The following is a 15,802-nucleotide window of genomic DNA, read 5'->3' as shown; positions in this document are numbered from 1 at the left end:
AGCCCCGGACTCGGCCTCCCTAGGGCCAGGCAGGGGGTGTGGGCGGGCGGGGGGCCGGCCCTGCCAAGCCCCACACAAACCTGCAGTGGCATCGCCCCATCCCTATCCCGGGGGTCTGGGGTGGCCAGCCGTAGTACCGGGAGGCGTTCCCACCGCCGCAAAGCCCCCACCCCGGGCACCCCCGCACTCTCCAGCCCCACGGACCCGGCGCGCCCGGGCCCCACGTTCGTCTCCGCCATGAGCGGCGGCGGGGCGGGAAGAAGGGGGGGGTGCGCGCTCCCGGCGCGGCGCGTCCCCGTGGGCGGGCGCGCGCGGCTCGTCGCCGCCGGGCTGCCAGGCACGGCTCGGCTCGGCGCGGCTCGGCGCAGCCCGGCTCGGCTCGGCGCAGCCCGGCACCGCCCGCCGAGCCCCCCGCCTGCCTCCCGCCCACCCCCGCGCCGCCATGGACGGGGGCGCCTTCGGAGCGGGGAAAGCCGGCGGCGCCTTCGACCCGCAGGCCTTCATCCGGCAGCCGCAGACCATCCTGCGGTTCGTCTCCTGGGTAAGGCCTCGCCGCCCCCGCGGGCGGCACCGACACCGGTACCGGCACCGGGGCGGGGGGCGACCCGCCGGGCTGCGGGGGGCGCGGGACTCCCTCCGAGGCTGGCGGCTGCCACCGGCCCCGACCTGACCTTCCTGCACACCTGCATGTACGCACACACAGGCACACACATATATATAAAATAACTACGCTGTATGTTATATACCATTATGTGTTATTATATGTTGTCATCATATGCTGTTATGTATTACATATTTATTATTATATGCTTTATATATGCATGTATCCACATATATAATATGCATGTGTCCTGTATGTCTCCAAACAGCCTAGATGTGTACCCAGAGATATGTACGTATATGCTTCCATAGCATTTATGGCTGTGTCTCTGTTATATATATCCGCAGGTATGTTTGTATATAGGGGTCTGTCTCTGGGTTTATATATCTCTGTATGTGTAAATCTCCAGGTATATCCACATGTATACATGCACATAGATGTACAGCTGTATGTATATATCTGCGTGTGTGGATATAGGGTGAGAGCAGGCTGGTTTGGGGTTCCTTCCGTGGGGAGGGAAAGGGTGAGTCAGGCTGCACCATGACCCTGTCTCCATCTCTGGTGGTCTCCCGCGTGGGGTGTCTTCTCACTCTTCCATGTCTGTGTGTTTATGGTGGATGCAGGGAGACAGCAGGATGTGGGGGTGACAGGGGGAACCGGGGAGGGGGGATGCTGCAGTCCTGGAATTGTTTCCCTGTGGGTCAGAGGCTGCTGGGCTCAGGCCGTGCTGGGGTGAGTTGAGGGGGCTGTGGGGGCTGGATGTTGCTCTGTGTTTTGCCTTATCCTCTCAGCCCCCCAATCTGCTTTCCCTGTAATGTTTTCCTCTTTGTAATTCGTGGGGAGGGGGGCAGGGGGAAAGAGGAGCCTAACGGGAGTGTCATGGGAAGGTTTCTCCCTCTTCCCGTGACGCTGATCCCATGGCTGCCCATGGGGCTGGCACGTTTGTTCAAGAAGGTCATTGGGATTAAGGGAGCGAGAGCTGCAGCAGCGAGCTGGCGGGGGAGAGATTGAGGTCTCAGCCGGGAGCGGAGAAGGGAGGGCAGGCAGAGAGCGCAGGGGAGACACATGCGCATGGGAGCTGGGAGGCAAAGCACAGGCTTTGGGAAAATAAAATAAAAGCAGTGCCAGGTGGAAACAAGGAGGAAAAGGAAAGGTGGCCTGTCTTGCTGGTGGTGGTGGAGAGGCAGTTCTTGAGCTCCCACCCGAGTGGGTTCGTGATATCCCCTCCAGGTGACTCGGAGGGTGGCCGGAGAGCCCCAGGACAGCTGAGGACTTGATTAATGCGGGCATTCTATCTGTGTGTCCATCTGCCTGAGCTTGTTTACAGCACAGCACATCACGCTGGGAGCGGGTTGGCTGTGCCGGGGCTGCTGCTGGGCGCCAGGCGAGGGGACATGCATGCCCCCTGCCCTGGGAGGCTGGAATTGAGCCAGCCTGTGTGCCCAGGGATGATGGACGTGATGTGACCTACAAAGGCTCTCTCGTTGCTAATCTCTGTGGCAGAATTTTATCTTTCTCTATCTGCCTCTCAGTCTGGTGGCTCTTTTCCCCCTTCATCCAAGCACTGCAGGATTTTGGCTTTCCAGAGGCACCAGGTGAGGGAGAGAGAACAAGAAATACATTTATTTTTTAATTAGGCACCTAATCTGCTTCAGAGTATCTCAGACACTGTTGGTTTGCTTGCTGAGCTCATTTCTGTGCTCTGCAAGGTCTCTCCTGGCAAGAAGCACTTTCTAGAGAGCAGCAGCTCCTTGGGACCCCATGCTATTTCTCCCAGCCCATCTGACCTTGACAAAGGACAGGATGGGATTTACCCCAGGCACTTCACTTGGCCCTGGAAATTAAAGTCCTTTTGCAGAAATTGGAGGTGCTCCAGGTTAGCAGTTCAGCAAGGGAGGGTGGCATGGCCATTATGGTGCAAGGCTATGCCTTCCATCTCCTGCTTTTTCAGTGGCTTGTGTGTTCTCCCGAGCATCTCTCCTTTAACAAATCAAGGGAGCCAAAAGCTCATGCCAATTATTTAGTTGTAGTTTTTGTCTTTTCTATAAACTTGAGACCAAGAAGGGTCCTTGTGGGCAGTGAAATCCCCTCTCAGGCTGTCACAAGCATCAGAATCTTTATGGCCCCTTCCATAAATTGGATGAACTTTGCTGAAAAAAGACTAGATCGTGGTTTTTTTACCTTCTCACTTCCTCTGAGAGAGGGTTCCGTGGTTCCAGTGGTCAGAGGCTTTCCGCTCTAAATCTGTTTGATATCTGCTTACTTTTATGATCTTTTGCCCTTCAGTTTAAATGGTGCTTTTCCATCCCTGGTGTTTTCCCCTGGGTATTTATAAACTGTGATTGCATCCATACTTAGACTTTCTAGCGCCAGGCTCTATGAGCCAAACTCTTCTGGTGACCACGGGCTCTCCCTCCTCGTGGTCTCTCTGAGAATCCTTACTTTCACATGCTTTTGCACACACTGAAAGTATTTTGCCTGTCATCTACTGAGATCTCATTTGCCTTTATCCTGCTCATGGCATGAATGGTCCATTGTCTCTCCAGGGCAAGCTGGAGGCTCCTTTTGGCCTGTTTCATGTGATGAGCTTTCCCTGAGAGCAGAAATTCTCATGATCGCTTCCTCAGGCAGTGACCTTGTGCTTGGGCCATGCTGCCTTTTAGCAGACTTCATGATGGCACAGAGGTGCATATGGCTTTTTGCCAACAGGCACCAAAGCTGGCTCCTGCCCAGTTGAGGTGGCAGCAAATCTCAGGGAGAACTGCAGGATCAGGAACAGATGGGGTGACCAAAGATTGTTTATGTTGCTCCTTACTGAAGAGGGGATAGGATAAATTGACAAGGAGAATGCTAAATTATGGAAAGAGTTTAGCAATTCTGGAACATCTGTCCACCACGACAGTGTTGTGAGGCAGCTCAGGTTTCTTGGGTTCTTTGGAGGTCAGCAGGCACAGCAGAGTGAGTGTCTCCCTACAGAAAGGTTGCCTGGTTGCCTGGTGTGTGTGCTGGTGATCAGTAGTGGCTCCATGGGGTTCCCCTGTTGGGTTTGGATGTTTCGGTGACCCAGAAGCTGGAGCTATTGGTGCTACAGCTGGAGCTTATGGCATTGGGTGACCCCCACCGAGCTAGGGCTGCACAGCTCCAGGATTGTTCTTGAAATAAAGCAGGCGAGTGTGTGCACATCCCTTCCTATTCCCATTGTGCCCTGACCCACAGGGCAGTGCAGCAGTGCTCTCCACAGCTGGTGCAGGGGAGCTGGGTGGTTCTTCTGCAACCCACGGGCGTTGGATGTAGCGCTGGCGCCATAAATAAGTAAAATGCTAATTGAAACAGGTTGTTCCAGGTGCTCCTGTCTGCTTGGAAACCTGCTTGCTGGAGAAACTGTAGTGCTGCTTGATGTAAAAGCCTAACAAGGCAAAAGTAACTCAGTTTTTGGAAGCAGGCCCAGCTTGCTTTGACGTGGGCTTGAATAAGAGTATTTCTGACCAGAGCTGCACAGACAAAGCAGTCCATTAAAACTTGTCACACAGGTTGAGGTGCTGGGTCCCCCTCTGACACCAAGGTCACTGCCTCTCTGAAGGGAAGTTTGGTGAGAAGAGGCACTCCTTTTCTGTCACTGCTGTTGTCACAAAGTCCTCTGGCTGACAGAAGCCTCCAGAACATTTGAACTGGTACGGGAAGGGCTGTTCCCTGTGCCTACAGGCACAGCACATCCCAAGCAGCTCCAGCTGAGCAGACAAGACAGGTGAAGGACAGGAGCCATATTCCTGGCTTCCCCATGAGAGGTTGGCATCTGAAAGCTGGAGGATGAGAGCTAGCCATAGCATGGCAGAGAGCCCCATCTCCTGCCTTGCCAGCAGGTCCCTGGCTTGCCACACTCATGCTTGGCTTACAACACCGCTTGTGTCTTCCCAAGGACATGTAGTATGGGCTTGCCATGGTGGTTAAACTGAGCCTTAGAGCCTGGAGGCCTTGTTAGTCTAAAACTAGCTGCGACTGGGCTCCCACCTTTTTTCTGTCCCCAGTTAATTTAGCTGAGGCATTGCCCATGTTCCTGACCCATAGCTCATGCTTTCTGCCTCTGCTCTTCCACTCCATTTTTGCTGCAGCCACCATGCTCGTTGGCTGTGTGCTTGTGAGGTAAATTGGTGCAGATGAAAGGAACACGGCAGTTCAAAGCATGTACTTTCAGTCAAGCCCTAGGGACAGTTCTTCGTGGGATGCCCTTGCCTAGGTCAGCTTCAAAAGGATTTTGGGGTTTTGTTGCCACTGAGATTGGGTGAAAGGCTGTGTCAGAAGATGAACAACAGATATGCACAGTTGCACAGTGATTCAGGTTGGATACAGCAGGTTGCGTTTTTTCCAGCATAGCATTTCCAGGAAGGATATTGGAGCAGAAACAAATCTCTCATTAATTACATTTCCAGATAAAAATCTGAGAAGTAGCAATAGGGACCAAAGACAGTCAGAAACATGAGCAAAAAATAAGACAACCATATGTAATCTGTTTCAAAACATGAGAAGCATACAGAGGAGAAGCAGAGGAACTGCGTGGTGATAAGTCATGGCTAAAGCAAATATTTGTGGCAAAACAAGGCAGCAGAGAGGACTCCCGTGGCTGCAAGAGGAGCAGGCACTGCAGGTGGCACAGGGTGCAGTTCTCTGCCTATGCTGGCACAGCCAAGCCAAGGAGGGGGAGATGTGTTGCTGGAAAGAAAACTGAACTTTTCATCTAGGAAAAAGATGCAACTTTTGGGTGGTCACTTCGCTGGCCAGTGGCACAGCAATGTAAAGATCATCTAAAAAGCACAGAAGAACCTGGATAGCACCATGGACGTGTGATTGTGGAGGCTTGACACCAGCAGTGGTGGGATACAAGATGCTGTTTAACCATGGGAAGTGCATAAGACCTGAGCACAGGTCTGGTGGGAGGCAGAAGGGTTAATGGCCAGGCAGTCAGCTGCCAAACCATGTGTGAAAAAAAAGCTGGCTGGCCAAGAAAGTGTGTCCCAGATCCCATGGCAGGAATTAGGGATGCAGAGCCTTTCTCCCTCCAGTCACCTGCTCCAGCTCAGCCCTGGCTGGGGAGCTGGTACCACGTGTCTGATGGTGAGGGAGGGTGAGCTTGCAGGGAGGTGCTGGCATAGCCATGCTTTTCCCCTGTTCCGGGAAATGGGGTCCAGGGAGACTGGTCTCCTCCAGCACCTGTACAAGGCTCAGACTGTCGAGACTATGGGCTGGAGTTGTTTGCTGCCTGCGTGATTCTGGCTGGGGGGAATAAATAGAGGCCGCCTGTTTCCAAGCTGCCAGTCCCATACATCTCAATAGTTGCATGTGTTTCCTTCAAAATGAACTAGATACAAGTAGATTTAATGACAATAATAATAATAATAATGTTCTGTGTCTGTGCAGGGCACTCCAAAGCTTTCCAGAGACTCCATTTGCAAGTGGCTGAATAAAAAGGAAAGCCAGATCATCTCCGCCAGTTTATAATTTGCACCATCTCCTTCTCTTGCTTTCTTTTTAAACAGATTTATGCCTGGTCATTACCAGATCAGACTCAGAAGAGGTTATGGCTTCGTTCTGCCTGAGGGGGATTTGATTTGAAGTCCCATGAGGAATATTATGTCATCAAACTATTTCCTCTCTATAACAGAATAAAAAAGGGGGTGTGTGAGAGGGAGAGGCAGCACGCAGTGCAACGGAGGCTGTGACTGGAGGGCAATTGCAGCGAGCCCAAGCAGGCAGCTTGGCAGAAACCCTCTTCAGCCTCATCCCCACCACATCCATCATGGGGATCTTGGTAATAAAGTCAGGAAGGCAGCATGACAAAGTCCTGGGATGAGGTGCAAGAAAATCCTAGTGCACTGCCAGAGGCTGGCCGTGCTTTGCATCCATCACATGATGCTCAGGAGCATCTGATGCATGGCTGGGGATGGGCAGCATGGTGGAAAACGCCTCACATGATGGTCAGGAGTTTTTGCCTGGCTTTCTGCAGGGCTGAGCCTGCAGTGGGAAGGGACTGAAGAGCCTCTCTTCTCATCTCTCACCTTTGGCAAAATCAGATCACCCCGTTTACCAAAGGGGAAAAAAAAGTATTTTATGACAAGATGCAGAATTTTGCCTTCTTTTCACTTTTCTCATTGTAATGAGCCTTTACATGCGTGTAATGGCTAGCACGAGCCCCTTGAGAAACGAGGAGAGAAAAACTCAGCTTCTCTATCTGCTTCCTGCAGTACTAAGCATTAAGTTCATTTTGCTGTGTCTTTTAGCACGTTGCTCTGCCTGTGTCAGCTTTGCAATGCACCTGGCTCTGGGCTGCACTTGGTGTCTTCGAAGCTCTTGGATGAAAACGGATTGAGGAAAATGATTGCAACGACTTATGTGGACATGTTGTTTAAGGAGCAGTAAAGTGGAGCAAAGCCGGGTCCCAGCAGCAGAGCTAAGTTGCTCATATCTTTTCCAAGTGCTCTTTTCTGTCCCTATTTTGTGTGTAGCCAAATATATTACTGCTTAATAAATGTGTACCTCCAGACACATTTACACCTGCACACCTGCCCAGTTGATGTTACTCTTGGAGGCTCTCAACCAAAAAATCTAGTTAGTTCAAGTCTGTGAACTGACTGAAGCAGCCTTGCTGAAGAAATGAGGCAGCTTAAGTGCACAAAGCTGGGGTTGGTTGGCTGGCTTTTGTTACCAGGCATAAGAAAGTGGCCAGTGATCTCTCTCTGCAGAGTGGAAGGATGGGCTGCATTTGAGAGCCTCAGGAAGCCTACTGTGAGCCTGTGGACAAGCCACTTGCCTGCATCTCGCTGCTCAGTCAGGAGAAGACTTCTGTCATCCTCTCCTTGCCTCCTCTTTGCAAGTGCCCTTTTTTGGGCCACTTTATCAGTGGCCATAGGCAAGGCTTTGTGCAGTGAGTGCCAAATGGGAGGAGAAGACACAAGCAGCGGTAACAGAGAGCAGTAAGAGGCTTGTGCCAGTGCTGGTGGTCACTGGCATTTCCTTACAAGTGCTGCAAATGTGATAGGAGCAGGAACTTAAACACTTCATCCTTGAAAACTTGGTGTTTTGTTTATAATCTAGGCAATCATTCATTCTGAATCTGCTGCTTGGATCATCTTGCAGGGCATGGATTGTGAAATCAAGGAGATAAAATATATTTGCTCTTTCTAAGATGACTTGCCACGTCAGTGAGCTTCTCCCAGCTTCACCCAGCTGCTCCCTTACCAACAAGGAATAGCTGCCATGGATGAAGTGTGCAACTGTTTCTCCTAAAGGCTGCAAGATCTAAGCTCTCATGACTGAATTTTTTTAGAAAATTGTTTGTCACAACAGTTTCCGGGTACAGACATCACAGGAATAAAACAGGTGGTGTTGCCTGTCAGCATCAGCATCAGCAGTTGCTTCTTTTGCTGTCCAGCTCTGCCTGGAATCTCTGGTTTGAGCCTGCCCATTCTTGCCCAGCCAGTGTAACCCAGCCCTGCCCAAGGCTTCTGTGCACAGTGGGTCCTCACAGTGTTTTGCTGTGCCATCAGGGTGGTGACGGGCTGGCAAAGCGAGCACACCCTCTCTTTGCCCTCTCTGCAGTGCCAGGGAGTGGAGCATGGATCAGAGCTGATGCCAATGGTGAGGAAAATGCAGAGAGAAGAAGACATCTCTTAAGCTACTGTTCTTTGGTCCATAGAAAGCTTTCCTAAGGACAAAGAGTACTTCGAGATGGCTGTTTCAGGACAGAGAGGGTAAGCATCCACAGTGTCTTATTCTGCTCACAAGTGAGAACATGCTTAGTGGAATCTCCCCCGAAAACTCCTATCATCTGAAATCGGATGCTTGCCTTTAAATCATACCTTGGGCATCTCCAGGCTGTGAAACATGTTTCTCTTCATAGGAGAGAAGCCTGGCATCTTGGCTGACTGCAGATGGAGAAAGAAAGTTAGGAATGCCACCTCTGCTTGAAAATTAGGGAGAGGAGATGTTCCTCTAGTCTTGTGACTCAGCTGTGCCTTTATGAGGTGCCAGCATAAAAAGGTATGAAAGAGCAAATGCGAAAAGTAATTATTCTGTCCAGCCCAGCAGCAAATCCAAAGGTAAGAGCAGAGAGAAGTTGTGTATCAGGATGTATTTCCACAGATGTATCTCTGGGGAGACACCATTACAGAAGTTCATTCATCCTGGACGAGTAAGCAGAGACTCACAATACAGCTCGTTGCAAGTGTTTGTCTGACTCAGGGAATCAACGTTTTACCAGTTTTGAGTCGTAAACCAAAGCTGAACACTAGGCTGTGCTACTTTAGAGGCTGTTCCTCATCTTCCAAAGAGAAGATAAGCTTTCTGTCTAATGTTGCAGAAAACAGGGCACCCACTTTGGAAGCTCAGTATATGAAGATTGATTCTTCAGGTGACAGCTTCAGTGCTGGTCACACCCTCACATTGGGATGTCATTTCAGGAGTCCGTCAGCTCTTCCTCGGGTCAGATGATCAGGGTGTTATTGCCAATGACCCTAAGCAGACCTGTCAGCCCAGCCTGTTGTGAAGGTGTGTGAGACATCCCACTGAAAGAGCCTGCCTGTAATTGTCTGCAATTTTGCTCTTTCCAAACCATTCAGGCTGAAATTTTGAGGACTAAATCTTTGCTTCTAGCAGAAGAGATTCTTATTTAATTTTCACGGGCAATTTCTGCAAAATAGGATCAATCTCGATTTGCAAGAAGAAGGAGGAGGAGGACAAATCGGTTATTTTACTTCTAAACTTAAAAAGCTCTTGTGATTTGCAGAGAACCCATACAGCTCCTACGCTTAGGAACACCGGCTTCCAGCTTTTTTTAGTTTGCTCTAGTGTGATACGCCCAATTTCAACAACCCAAGTGTGACCCAATTATGAGACTTGAGGTGAAAAAATAATATTGGTGTCGGTGGATATTTGTTAGAGTTTGGCAGGTGAAATGTGGTTGATGTTGAGTATCTGCCCAAGGGCTGCTAGGGGACTGTGAGTAAGGCTTTTCCTTTGGTTTTTGATGCCACAGGCCAAGCAGCAGAGGTCTGTGCTTTGGATCTTGGGTATCCAACCTCACTGGTGATAGGTGGTATATTGGGTTGGCATTAATCAATGATTTTCCCTGCACTCACAAATCTGCTCCTCTGCTTTCTGGGTTGTCTTCTGGTGCTTGGTTGGGTTAAGTAGAACTAGGGGCCTGACTAGGCAAACGCTCAGACCTAGCTCCACTTCCTGCAGGAGACTTGACCTCCTTATCTTCTTGTGTGCTTCTTCTCCTTGGGGATGGAGTGGTGGTTCCAAGGGTGCCAAGTCTTGTTGTGCAGATATCTCAGGCTGGCAGAGTACCCTGGTGATGTCCTAGTGCACTTCATATGTAATTTCATCCCATGCTTGAGGTCCCATTCCCATTTCTCTGAGGCTCTTCTTGCAGGCAGCATCCAGTCAGCTATTCCTAGTGACAGTCTCCTGATGCCCTGCAAAGAAAAATCTGTATATGCTCCTTAATACTCTCCTCTTACTTCTGTGGGGAAGGGGAAGCTGTTTATTTGAAATGCAAGGTGTAAGACTGGGGCTGCTGTAAATAGCTCTCTGCTTTGGTGAACCTGCTGTGTCAAAGAGGGACAGCCTTGTGGCAGGCGACGAAGGCTAAGCCCATGAGCAAAGATTAGACCAGCAACTGCGGATTAGGGCATTTCTACCTGGACTCGTCCTTAATTCTGCCTGATTTAAAATAACATGTAGTGGCAGTGGTGGTGACAGGTGGGGAGGACTCAAACACCCTGACAATTGAACCTGGAGTAGGGATGTTTGGCCCCTGAAATCTGTGGGGCAGGTTGGAGGCTGTTAGCATATGGGTCACTGAACAGAAGGATAGGTGGTGTCATGGAGTGGGCTGGTGGAAAACTGGTGGAGAGCGGTGTGTGGTGTGGGGAAATGGGGAGAATGGAAGCCCAGCAGAATGGAGCTGCAGAGCAAGCAGGGCTGTGAATTGTGGGAGGGTGGATGGGGAAAAGAGCATAGTAGCTTGATAGATAAAATCAGTGAACAGGTGCATGGTAAAACAATTAATCTCTTGAAGAGAAAGGAGTGAGTGGGAGAGTAAGTGCAGACTAAGCAGATTTCCAGTACTTGAAGCCATTGTATGGAGGCACCCCCACCAAAACCATATCCCAATTTACACTCCATGTCACCTCCCTGTGTGTCTGTGGGAAGCCACCCTTACTCCAGACTGCAACTGCTTTGCATTGCTTTAGGTCAGATGGATAAAAAGGTTCAATCTTAAAATGTCCTATTTTAAGTTAATCCTCAGAAATAAAATGAGACCATGTTCCCAGTAAATTCCCTGTGGCTACAACCCAGGCAAGGCAGCAGGGCAGGAGCTCAGCAGAGCACAAAGGTGAAGGGTGTCTATTCCCCGCAGAGAGAGCTCTGCTCCTTTCTGCTGGTCCAGAGAGATGGGGCTTGCCCTGATGTGTCTCGGGCCTCCCTCCCCACCAGGTGTTCTCTATCGTGGTGTTCGGCTCCATTGTCAATGAAGGGTACGTGAACCGCATGGATGAGGTAGAAGAGCACTGCATTTTCAACCGCAATCACAATGCCTGCAACTATGGCATTACCGTGGGTGTCCTCGCCTTCCTCAGCTGCCTTCTTTACCTGGCTCTGGATGCCTACTTCCCGCAGATCAGCAGCGTCAAGGACCGCAAGAAGGCAGTGCTCTCGGACATCGGAGTCTCGGGTGAGCTTCCTGGCCACTTGACCCTACTGGCTTATTCCAGCCATTCAAGCAAACTGCTCAAAGTCAGGTTCTCCCTGGAGTATGTCAAAGGGGCCAGGAATGGAGTAAGGGCAGGATCAGGTGAAGCACTTGAATTTGCTAAGGACTTTGGGCTTGCAAGTTCTTTCGCAGTTACCCCTTGCCTAGCAATCATATGTACAGCTGACAAGGGAAGGGGAAGGATCGTGCCCTGTTTATCTGTTGCTTTAGAATGCCCCTTTCCTTCACTGCCAGGTGTCTGCCTGTGCTTGGCAGAGGGTGAGTACCTCCTACCTTCACCCCTTTCCTGGGGGCACAGCATGTTAGTGATCTTTCAGCATCTTTCTTTGATGTGAGTCCCTGAGCTGTTCTGTCCTGAGCACAAGCTGGTCTCTGTGTAACTGCAGACCAGCTGCTTCCCACTCTTTTGCAGCTCCTGTGGAAGGAATTGCTCTTTGCTTGTCCTTGCAGGACAAGATTGTGAAGCAGTGCCTGTTTCATAGAGCCCAGGTGATCACTCTAGTACTGGAAGCCCTTCAGGCTCTCTCTCAAGGCCAAATGCAAGTCCTGTGATCAATCTAAACTTAAGCAAATGAACTCTCTTGAGGTGTTTTCTGCAGACATCTCTTGGTCACCTTGACAATTTGCTGTTAGGGAGCCTGCCAGCTCACTTGGGCTCACACTGGCTGAGCAATCAGTTTGGCCCAGCCTGCAACATAGTGGTGGGTCTCAGAGGGTTGAAATGTCCAGAGAAATGTAATATGTATATGTTATGCTCACACATATCTTCTTGTTGTCTTTGTCCTTCCCTTTGGCATGCCGGTGGTGGTCCATCCCAGCCTTTTGGGCATTCCTCTGGTTCGTTGGCTTCTGCTTTCTGACCAACCAGTGGCAAGCTTCGAAACCAGAGGACAACCCACTGAATGAGGGAGGGGATGCAGCCCGAGCAGCCATCACGTTCTCATTCTTCTCCATCTTTACCTGGGTGAGTATAGTAGCCATGATGTTGGATCAAATGTCCTCTGTCCTTTATTATCTTGTGGGGAATGAAAGGTGACTGGCTAAGAGTGGTTCCCTCTGGGATCTCAGTTCACATGGCTTCTGAGAAGGAAAAGCAGGAGAGAAGGTGGTTGGGAAGTAAACTTGGGAAACAGGGACTAAAAACTTACTTGGAAGAAGGTAATAAGCACAATGGGAAAGAGAGTCCCATATCCCAGTAAGGAGTGTTCTGGGCAGCCCTTTTTAATATGACCTTGGAGAAGCCAGCTCCCAACCACCATTGTCATAGAAAGATAAAATAATTTGGGTTGGAAGGGACTTTTAAAGGCCATCTAGTTCATCCCCCCTGCAAAGAGCAGAGATATGTTCAACTAGATCGAGTGGCTCAAAGCCCAGTTCAATCTGACTTTGAATGTTTCCAGGGATGAGGCATCCACCATCTCTCTGGACAATCTGTTACTGTTTTCTCTGGTAACTTCAACAGCATTTTTCACCTTACAGACACTAAACAGAGAAGGGAGCTGCAGGCCAGGGGTTGTACCCATCTCCCTTCCACCTTTGCTCCCATCATGCAAGATATCATCATTGTTCTTCTGGATTCTGCACCCACTACTGGAGTGCCACCTCACTGAGTTGCCTTTTAGGGAGATGATGGTGCTGTCTTAAGGCTGCCCTTATCCCAGCAGTTCCTTATTGCTAGTTTCCCAGAAAACCCGGGAATTGGGTGCAATATAAATATCTCTGATGACTTCTCCTGCCTCTGAGAGCACAAAGCACAAGTGATTTTTTTTCTGAAGTGACAGGCTAGTGCCAAGCAGGAAAGCATTTTAACCTTGTCTCCATGCATAAGCCCTTGTGGCTTTATCTTCTCCTCTTCCTACAGGCCCTGATGTTGGGCAGGGGCCAGATAGGAAAGGTGCCATAAGACCACGGAGCTGTCAAAGAGGACGGGGGGCTGAAAAGGGTTATGGTGTCAGCACCCTTGCCGTGGTGACACCAGGCAGGATTGAGGGACAGCACTGTGTGTTCCCTTCATGAGCTGTGTCTTGCTCTCGAGTGCTGCTGAAAGCCCCTTGCAAGCTCCAGCAGAAAGTGAGACAAGGATCAGGGTTTTTGCAAGGGGTCCCTCAGGACACTTTTGGAGGTGCCATCACCTGCAATAATCCTCTCCCATGCACTGGCTGGCAAGTGGCCAAACAGGCATCCTCTTCCTCTGGTTCCTCAGGGTTTATTTTTATTTCAGTCAAACACTCTGGTTTGCTTTACCTTACTGATTTTCCTTCCCACACCCCTCTCTCTCCTCACAGGGCTTCCTCGCATTTCTGGCTTTCCGGAGACTCAGAGACATTAATTTTCAGGAGGAATACAATACCCTGTTCCCTAACTCCCCATCCTTGCTGCCTTAGTGCCCCTTGCTGATGGGAGAATTTGGGGGAAGGAGTGGAGGGATGCAGCTGGAGGAGGTCACTGAGTAGAGCTGGTTCCAATGCCCTGACTATGAATGTGTGGTCACTGCAGGGCATGAGATGGAAAGATATGGGCCATTGAATTGGAGTGGGGCTGTCCATTGAATGGGGGGTATCTCCCTCTGGAGAGTTGGAACTGGCAATTTCTTCTCCTCTTCTGCTCCCTTCTCTCCCTCACCCATACTCTAACTAATGCTGTATAACACCACTGTGCCTTTTTTTTGATGACTGCTCAGACCTATTACTTCAGCCAGGAGATGCCCTCTGCCCCCACCATTTTATCTCCTCCATTTCTTCCAAGACTTTGTTTCCCAAAAACCTCTCCCCCATCACCTGCTAGACTGCTCGCCTCTCTCAGGGATGCTCTGGGACAATGAGCCACGCCTGCTGAACCCTGTGCCCAGGCTCCCCCAGTCCACCAGAACCTGCTCTGCCTGCAGTGCCTGAGGCAGGAGACAGCAGTTTGCTGCTAACTGTCCCCTGGTCTGGGAAGCAGCTGCCTTGCTTCCTGCTGCTCCCTTCCAAGGTCTGTGCTACACCTTGCAGATGAAGGTGTAGCAGGGGGTGACTGGTGAAGGTGTTGCAGGGGATGACCTCTACCTCAGTACTTGGTGTCAAATCCTGCTCTCCTTACTGGCCTTTACAGGTCAAATGGCCTCGTACACACAGCCCAGTAACTGAGCCCTCTGGTGTTGGCGAGGCAGATTGCCTTCCCACAGCCAGGAGGGGCTGACTGGGATAACCACGTGCCAACTGAGCCTCCGTGATCCGTGCAATGTTGGTGAAACCCCACCGGCAGACAGGAGGAGTCCTGACCATCCCAGAGACAGCAGGGAGCCTTGGCAGGCTGCACACATCCAGCTGGTCTTGCAGCCATCCCTGCCCAGTCCTCCTCTCTCCTTGTGGGCTTGTGCTTTCTGTGGGAGAGTGTGGACTTCCATGCTTGTGGGGCGTTTCACTGGCGATCTGCCCGGCGGGCCTTGCACACTAATCCATAACCACTACTAACCCCACTTTTGTTTGTTTCTCTTTTTCGGTACGTTCCTTCTCTCTTTCCTCTTCCCTCCCCTCTCTGCTTCCCATCTCTTCCCTCCACCTCCTCCCTTAAAGGTGGGCCAGGCATTCCTGGCGTATCAGCGTTTCCAGCTGGGTGCCGATTCGGCCCTCTTCTCCCAGGACTACATGGACCCAAGCCAGGACTCCGGCATGCCTTATGCTCCCTACACGAATGAGGAGGATGCTACAGATGCGGTGGGGACATACCAGCAGCCCCCTCCAGCAGATGCTTTCGACACCGAGACACAGGGGTACCAAACGCAGAACTACTGAGCCACTGATGCCCCTTTCCCTTCCCCTTTCCCTCCTGCCCCCGTTCCCACTGCCGGCAGAAAGCCGAGGCACAAACAAGACACGTGCATAGTGGTACAAGAGGTGGCTCTCAGCTATGCTCCAGCCTTCTGGGTCATCTGTTTTTATTTATTGTTTTTAAAAAAGGCAAAGAAAAAAAAACGGACAAAAGGTTTCCCCATCACCTATTTCTTCTCCTCTCCCACCAAGCTACCTGCCAGAACCAAATTTTTCAAAAATCTGCATTTTGATAGGAAGGTCCCCACTTTCCTCCTCTCCCTCCTGCCTTGTTACAGAGGGCAGAGTCTGTCTTGTGGACGGGAGAGGAGCTGTGGCACCGGCAGGGCAGGGGAAAGGGTGCTGGAGGCAGAACAGAAGAAATGAGAGGGACCGGAGACCTTCCTGGAAGAGATGGTATCACTAAAGGTTGGAGTAGATGTGGGAGCATCCAAACTGGTCTGGAGCACCTGGTGGCTCAGGGAAGAGAATGGTGTTGGAGTCAGCATTCAAGAGTGTGAGGAAGGGCCTGGAGGCCCCTGGAGGATTGTAGGAACAGCGTCCCCCATATAAAGACGGGGGGCTTTTCCCTGCCACATGCTTGTGAAGGAGGGGTGCTTTATTTTTAGAGGGTTTGGGAGA

At 50.8% G+C, this 15,802-nt stretch overlaps 1 protein-coding gene across 2 annotated transcripts; it reads left to right on the top strand.

Moving 5' to 3' along the window:
• Window positions 1-310: 310 nt before the first annotated feature.
• Window positions 311-15,268, top strand: SYNGR1 (synaptogyrin 1). Of its 2 annotated transcripts, none has more exons than XM_014885289.2 (4): window positions 311-541; window positions 11,096-11,333; window positions 12,191-12,336; window positions 13,658-15,268. In XM_014885289.2, exons 1-4 carry the CDS (start codon window positions 443-445, stop codon window positions 13,754-13,756), a joined length of 582 nt encoding a protein of 193 aa, XP_014740775.1. In that variant the 5' UTR covers window positions 311-442; the 3' UTR covers window positions 13,757-15,268. The 2 variants fall into 2 exon arrangements, with proteins under 2 accessions (XP_014740775.1, XP_014740773.1); XM_014885287.2 differs by having other exon boundaries at window positions 390-541; window positions 14,927-15,268.
• The last annotated feature ends 534 nt before the right edge of the window (window positions 15,269-15,802 follow it).

Source organism: Sturnus vulgaris, chromosome 5, assembly GCF_052056855.1.
Source record: "Sturnus vulgaris isolate bStuVul1 chromosome 5, bStuVul1.hap1, whole genome shotgun sequence".
NCBI classification, from domain to species: Eukaryota; Metazoa; Chordata; class Aves; order Passeriformes; family Sturnidae; genus Sturnus; species Sturnus vulgaris.
The sequence above is the reverse complement of the archived record's forward strand: the minus strand, read 5'-3'. Positions and strand labels throughout refer to the sequence as shown.

Excerpts from the sequence above, each read along its gene's own strand:
- SYNGR1 (XM_014885287.2), top strand. The coding sequence starts at position 443 with ATGGACGGGGGCGCCTTCGGAGCGGGGAAAGCCGGCGGCGCCTTCGAC. Across the intron at positions 11,334-12,190 it reads CTCGGACATCGGAGTCTCGG|CCTTTTGGGCATTCCTCTGG; the intron begins GTGAGCTTCCTG and ends GGTCCATCCCAG. Across the intron at positions 12,337-14,926 it reads TCTTCTCCATCTTTACCTGG|GTGGGCCAGGCATTCCTGGC; the intron begins GTGAGTATAGTA and ends CCTCCCTTAAAG.